Genomic DNA, 26,115 nt, shown 5'->3' on the forward strand with positions numbered 1-26,115 from the left:
TTAGCATTCTGTTTGCTTTCTTGGCTGCTGCTGCACACTGAGCTGAAGATTTCAATGTATTTTCAACTATGACACCTAGTTCCTTTTCCTGCGTGGTGACTCCTAATGTGTGGAACCTTGCATTTTGTAGCTTTAATTTGGATTACTGTTCCCTAAGTGCATCACTTTGCACTTGTCTACATTAAATTACATTTTCCATTTGCTAGCCCAGTCTCCCAGTTTTGCAGTGTCCTCTTGCATAAGAACATAGGACATTGCCATACGGGGTCAGACCAAGAGACCATCAAGCCCAGCATCTTGCCTCCAACAGCTACCAAACTAGGCCACGAAAACCTGGCAAATACCCAAACACCAAGAAGATCCCATGCTACTGATGCCAGCAGTAGCAGAGGTCATTCCTCAAGTCAACTTGATTATCAGCAGTTAATGGACTTCTCCTGCAAAAACATCCAAACCTTTCTTAAACCCAGCCACACTAACTGCACTAACCACATCCCCTAGTAACAAACTCCAGAGCCCAATTGTACACCAAGTGAAAAATAATCTTCTCCGACTAGCTCCAAATGTGCCACTTGCTAACCCCATGGACTGCCCCCTAGTCCCTCCACCATCCGAAAGTGTAAACAACCGATTTATATCCACCTGTTCCAGACCTCTCATGACCCCAAAGACCTCCATCATATCCCCCTCAACCATCTCCTCCCCAAGCTGAACAGTACCAACCTCCTCAGCTTTTCCTCACAGGGAGCCGTTCCATCCCCTCCACCATTTTGGTTGCCCCTCTCTGCACCTCCTCTAGTGCAACTATATCCCTTTTGAGATGCGGTGACCAGAACTGCACACAGCACTCAAGGTGCGGTCTCATCATGGAGCGACACAGAGACACCATGACATTCTCCGTTTTGATGCCTCTGTATAAATAAATGTGCCTTTAGTACCGTCCTGAATTTCACAGAGATGATTCGTCTTTCATCTCCTGTAGCAACAAATTCCAGAACTGGGCGCCTTGAACACACAAAAGTTTCTCACAAAATTTGTCAAGTCATATCTGTTTAAATGATGGAATGGATAATAAATTCTGAAATGAGGTTTCTCAAGGTCCTAGTGGATTGGTAAATTTTGAGAGCGGCATTAAAAGTTGCTGGGGCTAGACCTTATACACCTTTAAAAATTAAAAGGAGGATTTTGAATTTGATTCTCTAAACAATCGGTAGCCAGGGAAGCTGCATTAAGATTGGTGAGATGTAATGATGTACTGGTGTCCCTGTTACAACCCTGGCACAGGCTATAATGGTCTTAATATAGATTGTGGGAGACCCAAGTATAAGGCATTACAATAATCAAAAGAAGTCATTGTCAAAGAATGTACTGATGTACTGGTGTACTGGTGGCCCTGTTTTCAGATCATTCACTGATACATAAGCAGATGTGGAATTCCCTGCCTGTTGAGATCCGGTTAGAAGAGAACATAAATAGTTTCAGGAAACAAATAAAGACCTGGCTATTTGAACAGGCCTTTCCCAATTAACCGAGATCCTATTTTATTTCTATAGATGGAGCAGTTTATAGCAATTATAGCAAGGGTAGAGAAGGGTGAAAAGGGAGATGATTAGATGGACAAGGGTTTGGGGAGGAAGGGTAAACCTATGAGTAATAGGGAAGACAGGAGGGGGTCAAATGTATAGAAAGTAGGGTAATTCTACTAGTAATAAATGAATGGGTGGGATTCTATGACATTTTGTAATATGTTTTAGTTCAATTATATAATGGTCATGTAAGAAGCATCAGGATATGTTATATGTTTGTGTATTTACTCGAGTTTTGCTACTGCAACTCAATTTTATTGTAAACCGCCTTGAAATGAACTTGAAAGTCGGTATATAAGGATATATAAATAAAATAAATAAATAAAATAAATAATCATCGTAGCAAATGCTATTTCTAAAAGGCAGACTTAACCACTTTATTAATTTGTGAGTGAGCATGTGTCTATGCAATTTCTCACAATCCTCTTGTGATTTGACAGCTTTGAGTAATTTGGGGTCATCTTCAAATTTGAACACCTCACTTGTTGTTCCCATTTCCAGGTCATTTATAAATATATTAAAAAGCAACGGTCTGGGAAGAAGGGAGAAGTAGGAAGGAAGGGAGGTTCCAGGGTCTGGGCGATACCAAAGGAAGGAGGATCCGAATTGCAGTTTTAGGGGGGAAATGGGGGGGGGGGGGCGCTACCATGTTCCAGTTTTTCTCCCCCTTGCATCACTTCTTTAACCTCCCACCAGTCTGGCATACAAACACACACCCCCTAGCACCAATCCTTTCTCTCTCAACCACACAACACTGTCTCTCTTCCTCCATTACCTCCTCTCTCTTACACACAGAACATAGCCCTCAGCCAATCCCCTCTCAACCTCCAGTCCCTCTCCTCACCCCAAAATAATTCCTCACTCCTCCCCTCCTAAGCCAATCCAAATGACTCCAGGTTCTCCACTTCCTCTCCTGTCCCTTAACGACAGGAAGGGACAGGAGAGGAAGGGGCTAGATTAAGGGAAGAATTAACTTTTTGCCCTGCTCCAGGCTCAATCCTGCCTGCTGTCTGTGAGGGGAAGAAATAGATCAGCAAGTAGAAGGCTGTTCTTTTCCGAGTGAGATTCAGGATAGCTGAAAGACCGTAAGTCTTCAGCCAGCCTGCTACCTCCAGATTATTGCCTCCCTAGACACAAGCCTAGTGTGCCTATTGACAAATCCAGGCCTGCTTCTACAGGAAGAGTTGCCATTCCTGTTGCAACATTTTAGCAGCCCTGATCAGACTAATACAAGATTAGTTTTTCTTACTGCTAAGTTATTTTTTTTTAGGAACAGAAATTGGGTACACCGTCTTTTTTCACAATTCTTATCAGCAGCTTCCACACTGAGAAGCTTTTCATAATGAAATAGTGAACTGTGCTCTTGTTGTTTTTGGATGTTTTATCTTGCAAATGGCAATTTGTAAGCTCATCCATCCTTGGCTGCATTTATTGGATTTGAAGTGAATAAAATTTACCAGTAGAGAGAGTGAGAGTCATAAAATTTTGATTAGCTAAAATTAGATTTCTCTAGAAACTGAAATTTAATGCATCAAGAAACCTGGATGCCATATGCTTCCTGTAGTATTGTTTGAAAAACTAGTGAGTTCGCCAGTACTAGTGTTCCACATTCATTTTAGCATATTTTCCGTGAAACATATTCTGCTTAAGAATATAATAGCAGGATAAAAGAATGAATACACTTGCTTGTTGACATACCATTGGGTGGTGGACTTTTGGTGAATCTGCTTTTAATTTTTCAGAACTGTTTTACTCTTGAGAGTGAACTAAAAGTAGATTTCCAACAGATGTGTATATAACACAACTACATCTGGATCTCTTGCTGTGCTCCATTTTAATATAACCAAAGTGCTGAGGTTTTTTTTCCTCTCTAGTGCCTTCACTTTAAAGGAAAAGTCAGTCGTGCCAGAGTTTTTAATTGTATTCATATTTCTAGTTTACTTCTTTTCAGTTCTTTTATTTTATAAAGTTGTTCACACACTGAATTTTAATGGTTTCGTTCTGTTTTTGCCATTGATTAGTCTATATCAAGAAAAGAAAACAAAATTTACATGAAATTAGAATGCAACTTAGAAAGTATCTTAAAGTATATATTTTCTATTTTTTAAAGTTTGACTCTGAAATTGAATTTATCTGAGAAGTTGGAAGAAGATAGCAAGAATACACTCACATGAATTTGTCTTTTTCTCATGTAGAAATAATGGTCAAACAAGTTGTTGATGATAACTTATTAGACTTTCGATAGCTCCCTTCATCAGTACTGACCCAATCAAGAGTGCACACCTTTCGAAAGTTGTTCACAGATGTATTATATGCATTAGTCCAATAAAAGGATATCACCTGTAACTTGTTTGACCCGGATTCCTATTCAAGTGGACTAGCACAGCAACTACAATTACTTGTTCATGGTAAGGGAGAGGAAAGATTTGTTTGTATTGCCCACTTCAATATGTGGTTGAAACCTGTTCAAAAAAAGGTTTTTGATATAGAGGGGTGAATTTTCAAAGAGTTACATGTGTAAAAATTAACATAAATACATGTAATAAGTCTACCACATATTCAGTACTTTTGTAATAGTTGAAAATACATGTGTACATTTGGTTTCACATGATACAGACGCACATAAAAAAAGGGGCAGTCTAGAGGCGTTCTGGGGCAGGGCCAATAGTTAGGCGCTTAAGTTGCTGTTTTAAAAGTTACACGTTTTGCAACTTGCTCTTGTAATTTTACACCTGTTAATTATCCGGTGCAATTGATGTTAGACTTGTTTATTGTGTATTATTGGCTGGGTGGGAGGTCTGAGTGTACTGGGGGTAGTTCAGGCTGAAGAACTAGAAGGATCTTGAAGATCTTGAGAAGGTCTGGACAAATTGGTAGAGTAATTGATTACTAAACTGGTTAATTCAATTACGTGTGTATCTTTTAAAATAGGCACGCAAATCTTGTTTTATATAAGTCCAACTTTATTTTTATGTATAAAATATACTCACGCATATTTAAAAAATAGGTAGGAAATGTACAAACGTTCATTGTATTGCATGCCTTTGCATGTAAGCATACATCTATGTGTATGTTCCGGAGTATATGATACACACAGGTAGTAAAATACTGTCGTAGATCTATGCACAGCCATATACACACAGATATACCGCTGCACATAGGGAGAAATTCACATCATATGTCCACAGGTGTTTAAACTAGAGGAGGGGGGGCTGCTGGATAGAAGCAGATTGATTCGGGCTGTCACAATTGTAGGCAGGTTTAGGGGTGCAGGGATCTGTCTGCTACAAGACACTGCCAGCTGCCCTCCCACCTTACTTGCGATCCTAAGTCAGGGAAAAGACAACGTGTATTCTCCCTAGAAATAGACTTTTATTTATCAGATTGTTATTGTTTGTAAGGTTTTGGGTGGACCCTTGGACACTGTGGCAGCTGACCACGCCCACAGGGGGAAGTCCCGTGAGGGGCCACAGGTCAGGCTCAGCTTTGGGACACACAACACAGAGTTATATCTTTTATTAGACAGATTTGAGAAGCCACCAGAGATGGCAGTAGTGAGTAGAGATGAAGCCCGACTGGGCTAGGGTTCCTCAGGATACTGGAACAGTGATTCCCTCTATGGCTGAGCTGTAGTGGAGAAAAGTGAGATAGTGAGTACAGTGGAGCATACACAGAGTTCTGGTATAGAGCCTCAATGGTAAAGTTACTCAAACAGCAGTTTCTCCCGGAAGGTGACACAGAAGCTGGAATAGAGGCAGGCCCAGCAGCTCTGAGGAAATAAAGTTGGTAACTCACTGATGATGTAGGCAGCAATTTCTTCCAAGCAGAAGAGATAAGTTCAGGCAGCGAGTCAGGGAACATGGGCCCTCGAGCGAGTACCGGTTCCTGATAGCGATCTGAAAGAAATGAGAGAGGTCCCCGAGGAGCGGGTACCCCGTTAGGATAAGTCCAAAGTTGGAGTGGCAGAGTAGCTAGGTACGGTGAGTGAATCCCATCCGTAAGGTGATCCCTTGCTAACTCAATTAGCTAGCAAAAAGTGTAGGCTTTTATATCCGGGATGCATGACATCATCACAGGGGAACACCCCTGAGGTTCATGCCAAAGAGAGAATAAGAAGCAGGGCCGCGCGGCGCACGCGCCCTATGGTACCTGGACAGCATGGCGGGATGCAGCACGCAAGTTGGACCGGGGACGCCGGAGAGGACGGCAGGCAGACGCCGTGGCAGCCAGACGTCCATCAACCGTGGGAGGAGTCGCAAAAAAGATAAGGTGGGCGGAGTGGAGACGTCAGGCAGCGACAGTCATAACACAGATTTGGCAAGATATAGCATTTAGAAAATAACAACAGTTCCTATCTCTAACATCCTGGCCACTAAGCACCAGTTTTCCCTAAAGAAAGTTCTGCATCATCAGTGGTAGCAAAACATGCCATAAACCTTAGCCTGCTTAAGATATTAATACTCCAACTTCAGGTGATTCCTCTGTTCACCTCTGAAGCAGGTTCCGGCTGAGGAGCTGGAGAATGTGGGCGGGGGAGAGGCTTGCTTCCTGGCCTGGAGCTTGCCAGGTATCTGGGCTGGTTCTCACCCTTCCTCGTCTATGACTCCGTGTCACTTTCCGCACCTGAGCCAGGGTCTCCTCTCTCCGATCACCTGGCCACACCTAGAGTTCTCCCTTCTCGATAGCAGGGAGGGTTGATTTGCCTCTGGCCCCCCTTTCGCTTCCAGGGACACCTCTGCACAGGTTCTCGCTCTCTTGAGTTTTTCTCCCAGGGTTTGCGTTTAGGGTTTGTGCCTCCTTTTCCTCTGGGGGTCTGTTGCTAGCCTCCCTGCTCCCTTTTGGTTTCAGGGTCGCTCTCCCAGGGGGGGTCCATTCTTTTCTTTCTTTCAGGGCTGCTCTCCCCCAGGGGGTTCATTCCTTTCTTTCTTCCCTTCCTCCTTTTTTCTTCTTCTTCTTCTTCCTTGCCCCCCTGTCTTATACTTCCCAGCTGGTAAATATGCATAAGCTCATGCATAACCTTGTGGTGGGTGGAGGGTCTTTTTCCGCATTGCAAGTCTTTTTCCCCCCTCCCATTCCTTCGGAGGGGAGAACTGCCATGTCTGTAAGCCGAGTTGTGTGTCAGAGTGTTAGCATTGTCTCAGGTTGCCCCCTGAGGGTGGGGGGGGGGGGGTCTTGATAACCTTCTGCACTCTGCTGTGACTGAATCATGGCTCCTGTTTAGGGCTTAAGCCGTATTGTCTCTTCTGTCTGCTTTATATTTGCACAGGACTGACAAACATGCACAGCTGATAAGGTATCCTTCATGGCATTAGGACAAGGCCTCTTCATTTTCCAGTGATGCAATGCAGTTTAAAGTTCACCTGGGTAAAATTCCTTCTCTTGCTGTAGCAGCATCTGGGCCTGTCAGAATTTGGCCTGTACATGGCTATTATAATTCATAATTGGTGCATCATTGGTAAACAGGACATATCGCCCTACACCCCTAAAGAACAAATGAGGATTGTGAGGAAAATCTCAAACGTGAGAAGCTTACTAGATAACTCTTGAGCAACAGGGAAAATGAAGGGAGCAGGTATGAGCACAAATGCTTATAGTCTAAGCCAGTGGTTCTCAACCTTATTCCCATCATGATACACCTGATGGACAATGCTCACATGTATGATACACCACTCACAACAATCCACAGTTAAACTAAAAAAAAAAGCCTCAGTATTACTTTTATTGTTAAGAATGACACAAGGAAAAGATAAGAGTACTCTCTCTGAACAGAAATAGCATTTTTTTTAAGCTACATTCTGTCTCCCATGGGGCCACCAACCATTTTTCTTCTGCTGTCACTTTCACGCTCAGCAGGGAAAGATAGAATCAGTTGTCACTGGCCCAGAAGAGAAAGAAAATTGCCATTTCTCACTGGGCACCGGCAGGAATGGAGGACAAGAGCTGTGTCCTACTAGGCCCAGTGGGTGAAGAATTGTGCCTTGTGAACCATACAGCCTTGCGCACCCTCCCCTCCCCACATAATTAAAATGTATGCATTTATAATAGATTTTATATGAAAAATGACATTAAAAGTACAGTCTGAGGTAAAAATAAATCACTTACATGTATATAATATTTACATGCACTGTTGTGCCAACCAGAAAACCCTGCAAAAAAGTTAAAAAAAAGACACTTGGAACTCATGTGGCATTTGGCCTATTGTAACGTGTTCATTGTAGGTTTAGCATTCAGGGGACAATGCAGTAAGCCACGCGTAAAAACGTGCTTCCAAACCGGGTGCCCTTTTTTTAACGCACACATAGCTACATCTCTTGGGTACCTGATTTAATATGTAAATGAACTACTGCACTAAAAAGGACGTCCCTTGGCATCGTGTGCCCAGGAAACATGGCTGTGTGCAGGTTAGGAAAACGGATGCTCAGCCACGGATTAGGAAAACAGATGCTTGTATATTGAGTGTCCTTTTTCCTAACCTGACCATTGACAAGACTTTTTTTTCCTGATGCTTCCTTCTGTGGTTCCTCCTACTTAGTATCATGACCATATTAAATAGGAGGAACCACAGAAAAGCAATATTTTTGGATTTTTTGTGGCCACTTGGAGTGCGTGAAGACAACACCAGCTTTGGGACTGGTGTTAAGTTTTGCATGGTAAAATGTTCACGACAGGCGCATGGTGATTTTTTGCATCGGGGTAGTAGCTAATAGCCTCATCTACATGGCATTTACATGTGACGAGCACTATAAGCTATGTGCTCGTTTGGTCGCGCTAATCCTATTATTGCATCAGGAGTTATTCTAGCGCGTCCAAAATGTGCGTCGAACCGCATGTCACGCTGAGCAGTAGGCTGAGCACACTGTATTGCATCGGACCCTCAGAGAGTCAGAGTTAAAGAATTATAACAACAACAATATAGTAAAACCTCCTTCCTAAAACAATACTAACTGCAAGCATGCAAACAGTAACAACCCTACTTATGAAAAGGTAGAAGTGCTAATATTACACCAGGCCCTAAAATACCAATACATCTCATATTAGGAAAATAGAAGAAGCCAGGCTGCTCTAGATCTCTACACAGAAACTGCACACTGGCAGAATACCTCACCTCGGTCTTACATGCAGAATACAGACAGACCCTTACCAAATACAGAATAAAAAGAGCATATAGTAAGTATGAATAGAAACATAAAGACAAAAACTGAACTGGAAACCACAACAGTTCAACAGTGGAAAAACATAATCACCATCCTCATAAAAAAGAATTCAAAAAATATAAAATAATTACTAATAGAATCATACTAATGAAAAGAATAAATATTTTATAACAGCTAAAGAATAGAATAGCATTCAACAATTAAAAACTCAAAAAATATTGCAAACACCAATAAAACATTTCAAAACAGCAGGCACAAACATCCAATAATTAAAACTAATAAGCATAAAAAAAATCCCCCGCTCTCCATATCTGGAGATTGTTTTTGGATTAGGAGAGGAGGGGAGTTGTTGCTCAAACTTTCTTCCCTCTTTCTCATATATGCACATAATGTCTCTCTCACTTTTCCATGTTCAGTCTCACAGAAACACAGACTGTCTCTCACTCTTGTTCAGTCTTGCGCACGCGCGCACACACACACACACACATACACATACAATTGTACTGTCTCTCACTTTCACATACTCAGCCTCAGGACAGGCAAGCACACACAGGCTGTCTCTCTCACATGTTCAGTCTCACACAGTCTGTCTCTCACTCGTGCTCAGTTTCACACAGGCACACACAGGCAGCTTCTTACTCTCACATGCTCAGTCTCACTTACATGCTCAGCCTCACACCGGCTCTCTCTCATGCTCAATCTCACAGAGGCACCCAAACACAAGCTGTTTCTTACTCCCATGTGCTCAGTCTCACACAGGCAAACACATCCACAGGGAATCTTTTCCTTTTACATGCTCAGTCTTACATAGACACACATACAGGCTATCTCTCACACTTACATGCTCAGTCTCACAGAGGCTCCCACACATACACCCAGGCTGTCTTTCACTCACATGCTCAGTCTCACTCAGGCACATGCACATGATGTTTCTCTCCTCCTGGAAGCACAAGTAACAGCAGCAGCAGATTCAGCCTGTCCTTCTCTAGCCCCCATGGTTGACGGGACTCATTCTCTTTTTTGGGGGGCCACGGGGGCTGATGCTGTGCCTCTTCAAATTTGGCTCGCACTACTCCTCTTGTTTTTGCATGGGTCCACCTCTCTTCCTCTTCTGGGCAGTGCTGATAAGGAGAGGCCATATCATGCACGTGCCCCCCTCCCCCATCCTCCAGGTGTTTTTTCTAGATGGCCGCTTAGTGCTGCAATCAGATGTGCTACTAGCATTCCACCTGGGCTTGAAAATGCTGACAACCTGGGCGGAGGAGGAGATCTTTACATTTCGCTGGAGCAGAGGAAGGGAAGAGAAGATTAACCACATGAACAGGAGACCAGGAAGCACGGTATTCTGGCTGCGGAGGAGGCAAAACACCAGCTTGTGCTTTGCGATACAGTGGTATGTGACGACACACTGAGAATTGCTGGCCTAAGCAATAAAATTCCTGATCTGCAGCCCTTACCACAGGAGCAGAGCTGGATATTGTTGCTATTGCAGAGACATAGCTCAGTGAATCCCGTAGATGGCCATATCGGGCTATAATCTGTTTAAGAAGGATAGGGATTGCAGAAAAGGGGGAGGAGTAGCTCTCTCATGTAAAAAAATATATCAAAGCAACTGAAATGAAATGGTTAGGGGAAAAGAGAAGACGGTGTGAGCCACCTTGGAAAGGGGCAATGACATGTTCATCTGCAGTGATGTGGCCTATAGGCCTCCAAATCAGATGGAAGGATCGGGCAGAGATCTGGCCCAAGATATCCAAAAGGTGGGAATGAAGGGGGAGGTATATTGGTGAGAGCTTTTTCACCTGCTGAATGTGAATTGGAGTATTCCTTCTGCAGAATCTGTTGGGAGTAGAGAGATCCTGGACTCCTTTCAAGGGGTTCTACTTAGGCAGAAGATGATGGGATCCATGAGGGAAGTGGCCATACTAGATCTGGTATTTAGGAACAGGGAAAGCATCTCTAAGATCTGAGTTAGGCGCTCACAAGCACCAGCGATCGTCAGACAGTATGATTTGATATAACGGCCAAGGTAGAGAGGAATCGCTCAAAACTCAAAGGCCTAGATTTCAAACATACTGACTTTTGTAAAATGGGACGTACCTTAAGAAAGCACTGGCAGGGAGGGAAATGGTGAGTGAAGTGGAACACCGGTGGACTAAACTAAAAGGAGCTATATTAATGAAAACAAATCTTTATATTATGAAATTAAATAAAAATGAGAGGAAAAGAAAAATGGTGTGGTTCTCTGGCTTTTACCAGAGACAGATCATCTCAAATTAATCTGATAGATTTTTTCGATTGGGTGACTAGAGAATTAGATCAAGGATGTGCACTGGATGTAGTTTACTTGGATTTCAGTAAAGCTATTGATGCTGTCCCACATAAATGACTCATTAATAAATTGAGTAACCTGGGTGATAGACTGGATTAGAAACTGAGTGAGAGATAGTTGACAGAGGGTAGTGGTAAATGGAATTTACTCTAAGGAGTGAAAGGTTTTTATTGGAGTGCCTTAGGGATTGGTCCTGGAGTTCAATTTCTTTGTTAGAGATTTTGTGAAGGAATTATAAGGAAAAGTTTGCCTTTTTATGGATGACACAAAGAGTGTAAGAGAGAACAAACCTTTATTATCAAAACATTTTACCAAATCACATAAAAAGTATGATATAAAACTCACTCACTCATTCACACATTCACTCAATTAAAATAACAATTAGAGCAACAGAGTAGTTGTCCACTAGCTTTTACAACAATGTAACATTTTCAAAATGAAAAATATTTCAAAATACAACAAAGCACATGTATTTGTACATCCTGTGGTTATCTAACACCACTTACAACTCTATAAGTGATTTTACCCAGTAGGACAATTATCTAACTATTCTCTAAGCTTCACTGTTCTCAATTTGTTTAACCCTTATTTCCATTCTGTTATATAATCAGATATAATCAATACACGTGTGCATCTATACTTAAAGATATATGCAAAATTGAAATTATCTTCATCTGGTGCTCTTCACTGTATGCTTCTTCCTTCATCAAAATTAGAGACAGTGCTTCATCTTTCACCACGGTACAACCCCTACAAGAGGCCCTTGTTTCTCAGTCATTACTTGGAAAAGGTACATAGATGACCTTTTCTTTTTGTGGAAGGGCAATGAAGAGGCATTGTTGGAATTTCAGGTATACATGAATCAGTGTGATGCCAATTTACAATTTACTTTCCTTAAGAATGCGACTACTGTCACATTTCTTGATATGGTGGTAAGTAAAAGCCCTCAGAGCATGGAGACAACGGTGTACAGAAAGGCCAGTGATAGAAATACACTACTGCACGCAGAGAGTTTTTACCCCAGAAAACCTAAGGAAAATATACCTATGGGCAGTTCTTGCGATATCGAAGGTTGTGTTCTTCTGTGGAAGATTACAAAGTGTTATCAACTTTGCCGTGTTTCGTTGATAACCCGATTTTTGCCACTAAAAAAGGTAAAAATTTGAGGGACAAGTTGAAACAAAAAAGAAAGTGTGTAACAGATGTTCAACCCCATGGTCAATTTAAATGTGGGCATTGCTCCGTCTGTTCAAACGTGTTATCTATACACAGTATCAATTTTCTGTAGGGTCACGCCCATACATTTTACCAGGGCATTTTTCTTGTTCGAGTGGGAGAGTGGTTTATGTACTCATATGCCCTTGTTCGTTAGTATATATTGGTCACACCAATAGAACCATCAGACAACGGATAGTGCAGCATAAAAGTTGTGTTAGGACAGGAAAGGAGTCTGCCCCATTGGTTGCTCATTGGAGTCAGGAGAAACATTGTGTGGAGGATATTAAATATTTTGTAATCAAGCAGTGTTTTAACGCTGAAGGGGACACCCAACGGCTACTCACTCAGTGGGAACAGAAATTTATTTTCAAATGGAATACCTTGGCTCCTAAGGGACTTAATGCTGAAATAGAGTGGGCAGCGCTTTTATAATGCAGGCTACAGTAGAGCATACCACGTGAAGTGAAGGGATGTGTATTGTTTTCAGTTAGCTGTTGTACAGTGCCGAAATAGAGTGGACAGCATTTTTACAATGCAGGCAGCAGCACTTACGTGAAGTAAAGGGATGTGTATTTTATTGTTTTCAGTTAGTTGTATTTTTGGAGATAAAAAGGATAAGAGTTTTTTCGTCTGTGCTATTTTTTCATCTTTTTTGGCTGGATATAATACTGAGTGCAGCAAGTTGCTGCTCAAGTTGAGCAATAGCATTGGGAGGCTACTAAAAATCAGGACCATGAATGTAAATGATAAAGCTGCATACAGCGGGTCGTAGCGTTGTATATGTGTGGTGTTTGCATTCAGGTAATAAATAGAGGTGAAGTTAATAATTTGAGTGAGTATGCAAAGAATTGGGGAGTGTGAGTTTCAGTTTCATGTGATTAGTATTGACATAGTTGTATGGCTGTTTGTTATTTAAAATGGAGTTTTGATACATTGGAATATAGTTGGTAACTCTCTAAAGTTATTGAAGACAGCATAGAGTTGGTCTCACGTTTTCGCGCGGCAGCACATTTTGTTAGGTACTCCCTCGTGGTATGAAGATGCTTTGACTTCTATGTACGAAGGCACGTCATGGCATGCCATCGGGCGTGGGCCCGGATGCCGCTCGCGAGCGTTGGGCAGTGGCAGCATTAGAACTTGCTTAGAAAAGCATTGGAGAATAAATTCATTGACATATTCCATGGAGAAGTGCTGTCCTGTTGGTCCAGGTTTCAAGTCCTGAGGCACTGCAGAATAAAAATTATAACTACTTTGTCAGTCGGCACAGGATTCAGATATGCCTTTCTTTGGTTCAGTTGGAATATAGATTGTGCTATGGTGACAATAGGGTATATAATTTTGAAGTTAGTAAGGTTATGTATCATTATTACAGGTTCTGCTGGGAATGTGTATGAGAACTCAGCCATGAGAAAGTCAAGTTCGTTTTGAGATTCAGCCTGTGATGGTTACATATATAAAGTTGATAAAGAATGTTATGGAGTGGGTAAACTCCGGGACAATGAGGAGAGTCCGTTAAAAGTGATTTTTTGAATACAGGTTTGGTAAGCGTTTTTTCTAGGTGTTTGGTTAGTGTGTCTATATATGCACGGTATCATGTTTACTCAAGGTGAAGATTAATGGGTTGTTTTCCCAGATGGTCAATAAGTGCATAAATCCTTTTGAAAATTACCTCTTAAGAGCATACTATACTAGTCTCCCATATGGGGGAGCTACACAGCCATATTAATTACTTTTCTCTTTCCCTCATAACAATGGAATATTCCTTGTGGTTTCTGGTAAAGATCTAATAGGATCACTACACTTATGCAACAGTCAGATATGTGTCCTGATTCTTCTGATTTTGTAGTATGTCTTGGGCATATTGTTATTCTGAGTATCCTTTTAATTGTTTATCTGCGAGTATTTCCCTAAATTCATAGGTAGTGATACCTATTGGGTCTGTCCTTTTTTTTTTATTATTATAAATTCTTCATTGAATCTCAAAAAATTATGAACAAATTTTAAATAAAATATTTTAGCTCATTACAGTTTCTACCTAACACCAAAAACTCTATCCCTTCTCACACCCACACAAAATCAGGAAGAAAGCTTATTCAAATAAGAGGAAAGCATTAAAAACCCACAAACAAAACATCTCTAAAAAAAAAATACTATATTGTACTCATGTAATCTGAAACCTCGAGGTTCATATTCAGCCAGATAACTTAGTCTATATGTTCAGTAATGCAGCTGTGCTGCTAAATATATCCATCTAGCCTAACATTAGCCGGATAAGTTTATCCAACTAACTTTAGTGCAGATCTGTGGGGCGACCAGAGTTAGCCGGATAAGTTATCTGGCTAACTCAATTCCTCCCTATTATGTAAATTCCCCTCCCACCACTTAGCCAGACAAAACAGAACTGTTACAGGTTGGTTTAGGTTTTGATGGAATGCTGCCACTTATTGCAGGTTGAGCAGAAGGTAACATCTTTGGAGATCAGATTAGATCTCCAGTTAGCTTTGGACAAACAGATTGCTTCTATATCAAAAAAGGCCTTTTCGAGCTTAAAATTGTTGAGGCAGTTAAAATAATTTGTGGATATGAATGCCTTGAAAAAGTTACTTATGCTGTAGTCATGTCTCAACTTGATTTCTGCACTGTGCTTTATCTAGATCTCCCGGGTAAATCTATTGTTAGGTTGCAAACTTTTCAGAATGCAGCAGTATGACTGCTAACAGGTAGTTCACGTCGGGTTCCTGCAGTCTCTTTGCTTCTTTAATTACATTGGCTTTCCCTCCCTTTACGTCATCAATTTAAATGTTTGGTCCTGGCCTTTAAAATGTTGCAAGGTTGCGGCCCTCTTTCAGTTTAGGGGTCGATTATGTTGGGATGCCAGTGGACACGTGGTGACACCTAACCAGAAATTTCAGCAAACTTCGGCAAAGGCATTTCGTCATGACGTTAACAAAACAGAACCTTTTCAGCAGCCCTCCCACAGTTGTGAAATAAACTTCCACTTGCGCTTAGAGAAGAAACTAATCTTCTGTGGTTTTGTAAAGGATTAAAGACCTGATTAATATCCCATCGAAATTAAATAAGAGAAGTAGAAAGGGGACAGAGAGAGATAATAACTATTCAGTTTGATAGTTTGATAGTGTTTTGTGTGTCATGTTTCTGTTTGATTTATAGTTTTTTGGGGTTGTATTAATCTGTTATAATTTTTATGGATTGTTTTAATGTATTCTATACATGTTAAGACTTGTATATCGCTTTGGGCGATCTTATTTGAGAAGTGGTTTAAAAATATAACTGCGGCCAGATATTTAAACCATACAGATTAAGCTGGATAAGTCGGAACTTATTCAACTAAGTGGCACTGAATATCATCTCCTCATGTCCAAATAAGTTATGCCTTTCTTGCTGTGTTTGATTCCCCAGCCATTACCCACCAATTTAGAAATTACATCCACAACTGTGAAAGAAAATGGTTATAAGCTAGCTGATAGGTGGTATTATACACAAGTAAAACTAAAAAAAAGTGAGTCTTCATGATTGTTTCGTGGAGAAATTGCATAGGAAAGGGGATCATTTTTCATCTTTGGTGGCAGTGTCCTATAATTTGAATGTTCTGGTCAGTTATTTTGCTGTGGATGTACAAAGTGACAGGGCTGTCAATTGCAGCTGCTCCTACGATGATTCTTTTGGGTCCCTGGAGAGGAAGGTTCCATTGCGATCCAAGAATGGGATGCCATTGATAAATCACAGGTTAATGGCCGTAGAAGCACTTATTGCAATGAATTGGATTAATCCTTCTAAACTCTTCCTTAATGCTCTAATTTAATCATTATAGAGCATATGTGCTTTACAAAAATTAATGTAAGTGTTAAAAAAAAAAAGATTATCCTAATGTATTTAAAATTTGAAAGTCATTTCTAGGGATGTGATGTCTGAAGTGAAAGCAGAAATGTCAACATTTCCTCTTTCGTTTTGCTTATGAAATGAAAGAAAAACAAATGAAATGTAATTTGTTTTGAGTTTTTATTTCATTTCGTGCCTTCGCCATTACAAAACAAATTCTGAACTGCTATTTATAAAAAGCTCCCCCCCCCCCCCCTCACCTCCCGAGCGTTCTCCCACCCCCTTTCCATGGGCCTCCCTAGATTCTGTGCTTGGTATTATCTTCTCCCTCTTCCTTAGAGCATGGTGCCATGTTGTACACCAGCAGGGCAGTAGCAACTGGGGATTACTTCTGCTCCCGGAGAAAGTTAGCAAGTTGGAGGTATGTTAAGTGGGCGTTTAGACGTGGTGTATCAGAGTTCAGGGAGGCTCGCATGCAGTGGGAGAATCCCAGAGTGCTTTTTAAAAATGGCAGCCAGGGTTTGGTTTTCGTGCATGCTGTTCTAGAATATTCTAAAATAGCGTGCACTAAAACTAAACAAAATGGAATAACAAAAAGACATGAAAAGCACTGAAAGTAACCCCACAAACAAAACAAAACAAAAATTGTGCTGCACACTCCTAGTTATTTCTCCTTTTCTTGTGTTCACATTGGCATATAATATTGCCCATAATGCTTTATAAACTGCATTTCTTAATGATTTTACCATCAGCACAAGTGTCCTTTTGAATTGGTGTTTTGAACATAAATATCATGTAACATATTTACTGAGATATTATCTGAATTTGGTTAGGCAGCCTTTGCATTTGTATTGAATATATTTTTACAGCACTCATTTCAGCCGCCAAACAATTGATCTGGACAGCAAACTCTCCGAATAGGATGCAGAGGTGGCGTTTCCAGTCCTCTGGAAGAGGGGAGTTGTCATTGCCTGAGGCCGCATTCAGGCACCTTGATTGCAGTGTACCAGAAGGAGCCCTGGTGCATCACCCAGGACTTTCACTGCAATGACCATACTATGATATATTGGGGTTAGGTGGGATGGGGTGGGGTGGGTGGAAACACCCCCCCCCCCCCCCCCGGTAGTTGCGAATGAAGGCACATGGTGCTAGATCCCAGTCCTGCGGTCAATTAAGCTGGATTCCCAAAGGAGCACAAGATAGCTACTGGGTAAAAACAAACAACAACAAAAAAAAATAAACCCCACACCAGAGTGCGGTTCTGAATAATAATTCAGTATTCCAGTGAGCACTGCTCTCAGTTTGGCCCATGACCATGTGTGTTGTGAAAAGCCCTTGCAATATAGCCAAGCAATGAAAATGTTTCTTTGTTTCCTGCTTTTCAGTAACACTTGAGCACACAATTGAGTTGCCTTGGAGACAGTTATTTTGACTGTTGCCCTTCAGAATCGTACTGCGTCTTTTTTGCCATAAGCCCATTGGAATAGCAGTTAAGATTGCATGCACTCTTATGGCCGTTTTACATGCTTTCGACGTACATCAAGAGAAAAAAAGTGAAAAGCAAAGTGCTGGGATTTCAAAGCACTTGCACGTAGGTGAGGTAGAACATACAAGCGTCGGCGACGTGACTCATCAACATGTGAGTCTTCCATGTTGGCTGGACCGTATTTTAAAGAGAAGTGTAACCTTTTGAAAACGGGAGGTCCTTTTAGCTTGATTGACTCATCGTCTTGCTGTTGCATGCCACAGCTCATGTGATTACACCGAGAGGTAACTGTGGGTCTCTTCTCACGTGCTTCACATTTTCTTCTTCTTCCAGCAGCCCTGTACAGTTTCTCAAAATTGTGTTTCAGTAGGAGGAAGGAAAATAAAGATACCAGCAGTAGTCTGTTCCTGTATTTAAAAAAAAGAAAGAAAATCTGCAACCCTTGCTTTCGTTTATGTGCCTACTGTCAGGAAATGTTGAAATCTCGAGTCATTATTAAATGACTAATCAAGTCTTCTTTTTATTTCTTCGTATGGTATAATCCTGGATGTTCCGTGATGGTGGCCCCTTCCTTTTTGACTGTATAGAAAGTAAGTATCCTTTCAAAATAGATTTAGTAATATGTCAAAGCAGTTTGTAAACAAACGTATTACTGTGTGTGTTTGTTGAAAATGATTTTGAAATTGCAGAAGAGTAATTTGTGTAAGGGCTGCAAAGGCAGACAGCTTGCCCTTTAGACCGCGTGGCACTGGCGAGCGGCTCTAGATGCACTTGCATAAGAGCAGGTCGAAGGGAAGTAGTGCCACAGTACGCAGTGACACCACAGTGCGAAACTTACTTGCTCAAGAAAAACTTTATAAGAACAGGAAACAAAATCTTCTTAGCAATAGACCTGTGCTCATGCATGTACATGTGTATTTTTTCATTCAGTGTGGTTTTTGCAGTTGTGTGCCTTCATAACCAACTGATGGCAGTGGCATCCAGGAAGGAAGCCATCATATCATATTCTGGTGATAGTTTGTTGCAGGGTGAGATCGTAAGGCATGCCTCACAGCCCCGTTTCCAATTTCCGTGGTAGGGAAAACTGCCCTGACGTAGTCTGATAGCCACCTGTTGAAAAACACAGTACACTTTGAGGTGCCCTACCCTTTTAGGTACCATCACTTTTAAAGAAGTAATATTAACTTTGTACATGAAAATGGAGATGTTTCAGAATGCAGGATACTGCTTCCTCTGTTCTCTGAATGCAGAGGTTCCACTGGACATGATCTTGGAAGCTCTCTCTGTGCCCATGGCCAAGATGAGTTGGAGGTGGCTGTTTTTTTGTTGGTCCAGGGAGACAGCCCAGACTGTGCCCTAAAAAAATCTGAAAGGGCTGCCGAAAAAAAAAAAAAAGGCTTGGAAATTGCTAATCAAATCTAAACAGATTTTCACTGTGAAGGGTCATTGTCAAAAATGACTTTATGTTCACTGTGTAAATTAGCAGTTCTATAGTATTCTAAGCAAAAAAACAAAATCTTCTTTACAGGGAAGAGTGCACAGAATGTTCTGATTTTTCCCATCTCTCATATTCCCTTTGATTTACTCCTTAGCAGCTTGGAAATGTATTTCAAAGTCCCATTTTCTCTCTGATTAAAATAAAGTTGTGTGCTGTGCAGTTCTTCTAAAGTATACACCGCAAGTTTTGCATTGCATACGAATGGTGAGATTAGTGGTTGGGAATAGGATGCATTTTATAGATGAATGTATTGATTATGATGATTATTTGTAATTATGAAATGACTGTAAATTGTTTTATTTTCCTTTGCTTTGCTAGAAATCGCTTTGGGTAATCTCTTGAGATTCAGAAGGTGGGATATATTATAAATAGACAAAGAGTAGTAGGGCTAGAGAAATGGAGTACTAATAGTGCTCACTTTGAGATAGATTTTAAAGCCTGGCGTGTGCATAATTAGGGGATGAGCATAGAAGTCGGACTCGCGCGCGCCCACATAATTTTAAAAGCCGCCCAGATGCATGCATATCTCCCACTGCGTGCACATCTCAAAAGTTTTCATAAAGGGTCATAGCATGGGCGGGACAGGGGTGTTTCAAGGCCTGGCCAAGAGATGTGTGCAGAAATACACGGCTGGGCATGCGCCCAGATCCCCTGTGCATAAGTTTACTTCTGCTAGGGACGAGGTGAAAATTTAATAATACAATAAAGAACCATTTCTCAGGGGTTCAAGAGGTCTGGGGTAACTGGGGGGAGTGCAGACTATCAAACTAGTTGTTAACTGGGTGAACTGGTGGATGACCTGGTGAAACTGTCAATGGCGTGGGTGTGCCTCCCCCTTTTAAAATTCCACGATTTTCACAGTAGAAGAGGGATTTCCATGGATAGGCGTGCACCCACTTAAAATTGGCATTCAGGCTATTTTATAACATGCACGCATATACTCACACCAGTTATATAATGGCCACGTTATCTGGGCGCATGGTGACGCATACGTGCCAAAGTGTGCCGGCCTGCTGGTGTACGTCAGTAATTAAATATTTTTTTAATTTGCTCCCTTGTACATTTCCCAAAGCACTGGGAGCACCCATGTTCGGAACACTGTTCAAAATGACTTCAATCTCTCTGGATTAGGTAGGGTCATTTTAGCCATGAATTAGACTGATAGAACTTTCATTTCCTGAAACAGGCAAATCTTTTTTGAGGTGTGAGAATTTGGGGCCCTCTCCCGTACATGGCAGATTCCTGAGGTCCAGAGAAATTGTAGCAGAGCAGCTTAGAGAATTTAAGAAAATAGCTTTGCAATGAAGCTCTGCATAGTTTTAAAATACTCCATAGTAACCAGAGGGCACCACGTTTTTAAAGCTTGACAGTCTACATTTTCCTTAAATAAACTCCCAGTTTTGGCCATATGGATTCCATATTCATCCAGTCTTGGGACCATATCATAGTCGCGGGATGTCGATACTCTTGGAGTTCCTGTCAGACTATGACGGTAACTTTCATACCGGTGCATGAGCGCACATTGACGCATGCGTGCCGACGCGGCCATTTTATAACTCGTCCTCGTGTTATAAAAGAGCATGTTCACATGGACGTGTTTACCCAATTTTAAGTGGGCACGCAAATTCCACTTCTACCGTGTAAGTTGGGGGATTTTAAACAGGGCGCACCCCCACTCCATTGCCAGTTTCATCAGTTAACAGCTAGGTCCTCCAAACTCCCTAGTTTAATAGCCTTCACTCATAAGAACATGCCATACTGGGTCAGACCAAGGGTCCATCAAGCCCAGCATCCTGTTTCCAACAGTGGCCAATCCAGGCCATAAGAACTTGGCAAGTACCCAAAAACTAAGTCTATTCCATGTTACCGTTGCTAGTAATAGCAGTGGCTATTTTCTAAGTCAGCTCAATTAATAGCAGGTAATGGACTTCTCCTCCAAGAACTTACCCAATCCTTTTTTAAACACAGCTATACTAACTGCACTAACCACATCCTCTGGCAACAAATTCCAGAGTTTAATTGTGCGCTGAGTGAAAAAGAACTTTCTTCGATTAGTTTTAAATGTGCCACATGCTAACTTCATGGAGTGCCCCCTAGTCTTTCTATTCTAAAAGAGTAAATAACCGATTCACATCTACCCGTTCTAGACCTCTCATGATTTTAAACACCTCTATCATATCCTCCCTCAGCCATCTCTTCTTCAAGCTTAAAAATCCTAACCTCTTTAGTCTTTCCTCATAGGGGAGCTGTTCCATTCCCCTTATCATTTTGGTCGCCCTTCTCTGTACCTTCTCCATCGCAATTATATCTTTTTTGAGATGCGGCGACCAGAATTGTACACAATATTCAAGGTGCGGTCTCACCATGGAGCAATACAGAGGCATTATGACATTTTCTGTTTTATTCACCATTCCCTTTCTAATAATTCCCAACATTCTGTTTGCTTTTTTGACTGCCGCAGCACACTGAACCGACAATTTCAATGTGTTATCCACTATGATGCCTAGATCTCTTTCTTGGGTGGTAGCACCTAATATGGAACCTAACATTGTGTAACTTTAGCATGGGTTATTTTTCCCTATATGCATCACCTTGCACTTATCCACATTAAATTTCATTTGCCATTTCGATGCCCAGTTTTCCAGTCTCACAAGGAAGACTAGTTAAATCACAGTCTGCTTGTGATTTAACTACTCTGAACAATTTTGTATCATCTGCAAGTTTGATTACCTCACTCGTCGTATTTCTTTACAGATCATTTATACATATATTGAAAAATAAGGGTCCCAATATAGCTCCCTGAGGCACTCCACTGCCCACTCCCTTCCACTGAGAAAATTGTCCATTTAATCTTACTCTCTGTTTCCTGTCTTTTAGCCAGTTTATAATCCACAAAAGGACATCGCCACCTATCCCATGACTTTTTACTTTTCCTAGAAGCCTCTCATGAGGAACTTTGTCAAACGCCTTCTGAAAATCCAAGTATACTATATCTACTGGTTCACCTTTATCCACATGTTTATTAACTCCTTCAAAAAAGTGAAGCAGATTTGTGAGGCAAGACTTGCCCTGGGTAAAGCCATGCTGACTTTGTTCCATTAAACCATGTCTTTCTATATGTTCTGTGATTTTGATGCTTAGAACACTTTCCACTATTTCTCCTGGCACTGAAGTCAGGCTAACTGGTCTGTAGTTTCCCGGATCGCCCCTGGAGCCCTTTTTAAATATGGGGGTTACATTAGCTATCCTCCAGTCTTCAGGTACAATGGATGATTTTAATGATAGGTTACAAATTTTTACTAATAGGTCTGAAATTTCATGTTTTAGTTCCTTCAGAACTCTGGGGTGTATACCATCCGGTCCAGGTGATTTACTACTCTTCAGTTTGTCAATCAGGCCCACCACATCTTCTAGGTTCACCGTGATTTGGTTCAATCCATCTGAATCATTACCCATGAAAACCTTCTCCAGTACGGGTACCTCCCCCTACTTATCCCAGACCCTTAAATTATATCAGTTATGGCTAATTTTTATTTTCTTTTAACTTACATCTCCTCCGTAGCAGAAGTAAACTTGCATGCCAATTGACCTGGGTGCGTACCCAGGCACATATTTACGTGCACATCCCTTAGCCGTGCTGCAAAGTACCATGTTCTGCCCAGCCCACGCCCCCCACCCCTCCCCATTTGAAAACTTTTGAGATGTGCGCACAACAGGATATACGCGTGCACCTGGGCAACTTTTTAAATTCAGTGAGCTTGCGAGCCCGACTGGTGCGCGTATCCCCCAGTTTTGGCATGCAGCAACTTTTAAAATTTACCTCTAAGGGAGCAGTGCCTTAAAACGAAAACTGCAGAACAGGGGAATGTTTATTGGACTAAGTAAATGCAAACTATAAAAACTGTTTAAAAAAAGGAATCATCACTATAAGCGCCCCCATCTTGGTGGGGAGTGTGCAATAAAACCACTAAAAATGTGCCCTAAGTTTAAATATGGGCGTTTTTTAAATTACTTTTCTACAAATGTAATAAAGTAACGATCTGCACAGTGCATGAGCACAGCAAGTTAAAAGTCAAAAAAGAACACCCCACTGCCTGATTCCTCCTCATCAAATTCACCCAGTGCAAATAAGGACTTTCTAAACTCTAGATCTATCCAATGCCCAACAACAAACTTGCCATCTCTCCTGACCTACAAAGGATCATGATCCTGGACTACCAAACATTAACCCTACCAGCCTCCCAATCCCTCTTCCTCCCCTGATGTACAAAAAACCCCCAATTACTCCAACCCCTGACCCCCACTTCTGCCCTACAAACCCAAATTTCCCTCACCGCCATCCCATTCCTCCCTCCTACACTGAGCTGACAAAAAAATGAATTCCCGAACCCCCAGGACCTGCCAAAAGTTTCTAGTATGGGCGAGGAGGATTCAGTCTTACTTGTCAGGTAAGACAGGGGAGATATGATAGAGACATTTAAGATATCTCAAAGGTTTCCTTGCACAGGAGGTGAGCATTTTTCAGTGGAAAGGAGACTGTAAACGAGGGGGGTCAAAAGATGAAGTTGAAAGGGGGTAGACTCAGGAATAATCTTAGGAAATACTCCTTTACAGAGAGAGTGGTGGATGTGTGGAACAGCCTCCCAGTGGAAGTGGTAATTCAAGAAAGTATGGGATAAATACAGGGGATCTCTAAGGAAGTGATGAGAATGATACTGCTAAACTAATTGGACAGATGGGCAGACTGGATGGGCCAGATGGTCTTTTTCTGCCGTCATGTTTCTCCCTTTCTTTTTGTGTGGATTTCACTTTGTGAACTGCTTGGTTTATTTGAAGTACTTGCTGTGTAATGAATAAATAAATAATAATACAAGGAATGTCCTCTCAGTGGAAGTGGTGGAGATAAAATTCACAGGAGGCTCTGGAATGGGGGATCATAGGATGAGGGTGAAAGGGGGTAGGCTCAGGATGTAATCTGTGGAAATATTTCTTTACAGAAAGGGTAGTGGATGCATGAGCAGCTTCCCTGGGGAAGTGGTGGAGACGAGGGCAGTGTCAGAATTTAAGAAAGCATGGGAAAAGCTCAGAGGATCTCTGAGGGAGATGAAGGGACTATAAAGCCGAATAGGAGATTTGGATGGGCAGACAAGATGGGCCGTATGGTCTTTATCTGCCATCATGTCCTATGTTTTAAAAAGAGGACAGAATTTAAAAAAACATGGAATGAGCCTCCAGGAGACCTAGTGAAATGAAGGGAAGTCTAGAGATCAACTGGGGTCTAAGAGATTGCACCAAGAATGAAATTAGGCAGACTAGAAGGGCCTTATCTAGTGTTGTATTTGATGATAGTGGTGAGGACAGGGTTGGGAGGTTGCAGTTTTGCAAACAATCCATCCTTCACTCCCTCAAGAGGCTGAATTTTAAACGTTGCCCAGATGCACGCGTATCTCCCGCTGCGCGCACATCTCAAACGTTTTCAGAAAGGGGCGGGGTGTGGGCGTGGTCAGGGCAGGACACGGTGCTTTCGAGCATTGCCAAGAGATTTGGCCGTGCCCAGGTCCAGTGGCGCGCAAGTTTACTTCTGCTATGGAGGAGATGTAAGTTAAAGGAAAATAAAAATTTGCCATAACTGAGGTAATTTAATGGTCTGGGATAAGCAGAGGGAGTGAAGGCTATTAAACTAGAGGGGTTTGAAGGACCTAGCTGTTAACTGGTGAAATTGGGAATGGAGTGGGTGCTGCCCCCTTTAAAATCCCCCAACTTACATGGTAGAAGTGGGATTTGTATGCCCATTTAAAACTGGGTGCCCACGTCCATGTGGCCAGGCTCTTTTATAACATGAGCTGGAAAAACGTTACTAGCTTTGACGTGAATGTCTCCATTTAAAATGTATTTGTTGCTTTTTTTGTGTGCAAAAAAACCCCCCAAACAAACCCCACCTTACGATTAAATCCTCAAATTTGAATACATTTCAAGGACATTGTATTGTGTTACTAACTACCTAACCCTTCTCCCCTCTCAGTCTCCAAAAATGTTTGGCGAGAAAAAAAAAAAAAAAAGCAAAACAAAACTTTGCAGACCATAAGAACTGTGTGTAGGGTTTAACTTGTGTCAGTCATGCACAGAAAGGCTGCCGCCATACAACCTCCACACTTGGAATAGAAATCCACTCTTCCTGCGCTCTTTAGTGCTCTGCCTTTGTTGCTTTTCCTTCTGTGGGGTTCAGCTGCCCTTGCACTTGGCATTTTGTTTTGATCAGTCATGTGCATCAGTCACATCCTCTGCAACCTTCTTCCAAACGCTGGTGTGAGGGTGTTATTTACTGAGTAAATTCACGTAAACATTTGTACCCCTGGCTTCTTCAGAGCACACTGCAGAAAAGCGTAATTGTGATGCATAAGCCTTTTTTTTTTTTTTTGCCCGGAGCCTATGGGACAGATGCATATGATTAAGTTTGGTGAAACTGGCCTGTTATTGTAATGTAGATGTTTTCCGAGTTAGAAGAATTTTTTTTTTATTAAATGCAAGCATGAGTTTAAAAAAAAGAAGGAAAAGAACAGCAATAAAGCAAGGAGAAAGGGAGCAGTAATCCAGGAGTCTCTCCCTATCAGATTGTGAAATTTTACTTATTTTTAACATTTGTATTTATTATATTTTCTTTTTTTTTTTTTTGTAGTGGGACTTCTCCGTTAGCTTGTTTGAATGCAATGCTTCACACTAACACTCGCGTGGGCGATGGGACTTTCTTCAAAATCCCTGGGAAGTCAGGACTCTATGCTCTTAAAGTAAGTCGCCGTCTTTGTCTGCAGTTCACCTAAGGCAGGAGGCGCCTTGTATTTCTGCCTCTGTAAATATATAGCGCATCAGATTAGACCAGGGGGATGAGAGGGAAATCACTTGCAAACACGTTAAAGAGGTTTCGGATGTCTTAGAAAGAATGTATATCATGAGAAAGCTTTGCCTCTGTTCGTGTTTTAAAAAAAAAAAAAAGCCGCACGTGG

The 26,115-nt window shown here is 41.6% G+C and overlaps 1 protein-coding gene across 1 annotated transcript in view; it reads left to right on the forward strand.

The window, feature by feature from the left end:
- Nucleotides 1-26,115, forward strand: part of ASXL3 (ASXL transcriptional regulator 3) — a 367,079-nt gene that overhangs the window by 110,228 nt on the left and 230,736 nt on the right. Inside the window, exon 4 of the mRNA XM_029591205.1 lies at nt 25,791-25,899. Within this exon, the coding sequence (XP_029447065.1) occupies nt 25,791-25,899 (109 nt within the window). The remainder of the gene's footprint in view (nt 1-25,790; nt 25,900-26,115) is intronic.

This window comes from Rhinatrema bivittatum, chromosome 2, assembly GCF_901001135.1.
Source record: "Rhinatrema bivittatum chromosome 2, aRhiBiv1.1, whole genome shotgun sequence".
NCBI lineage: Eukaryota > Metazoa > Chordata > Amphibia > Gymnophiona > Rhinatrematidae > Rhinatrema > Rhinatrema bivittatum.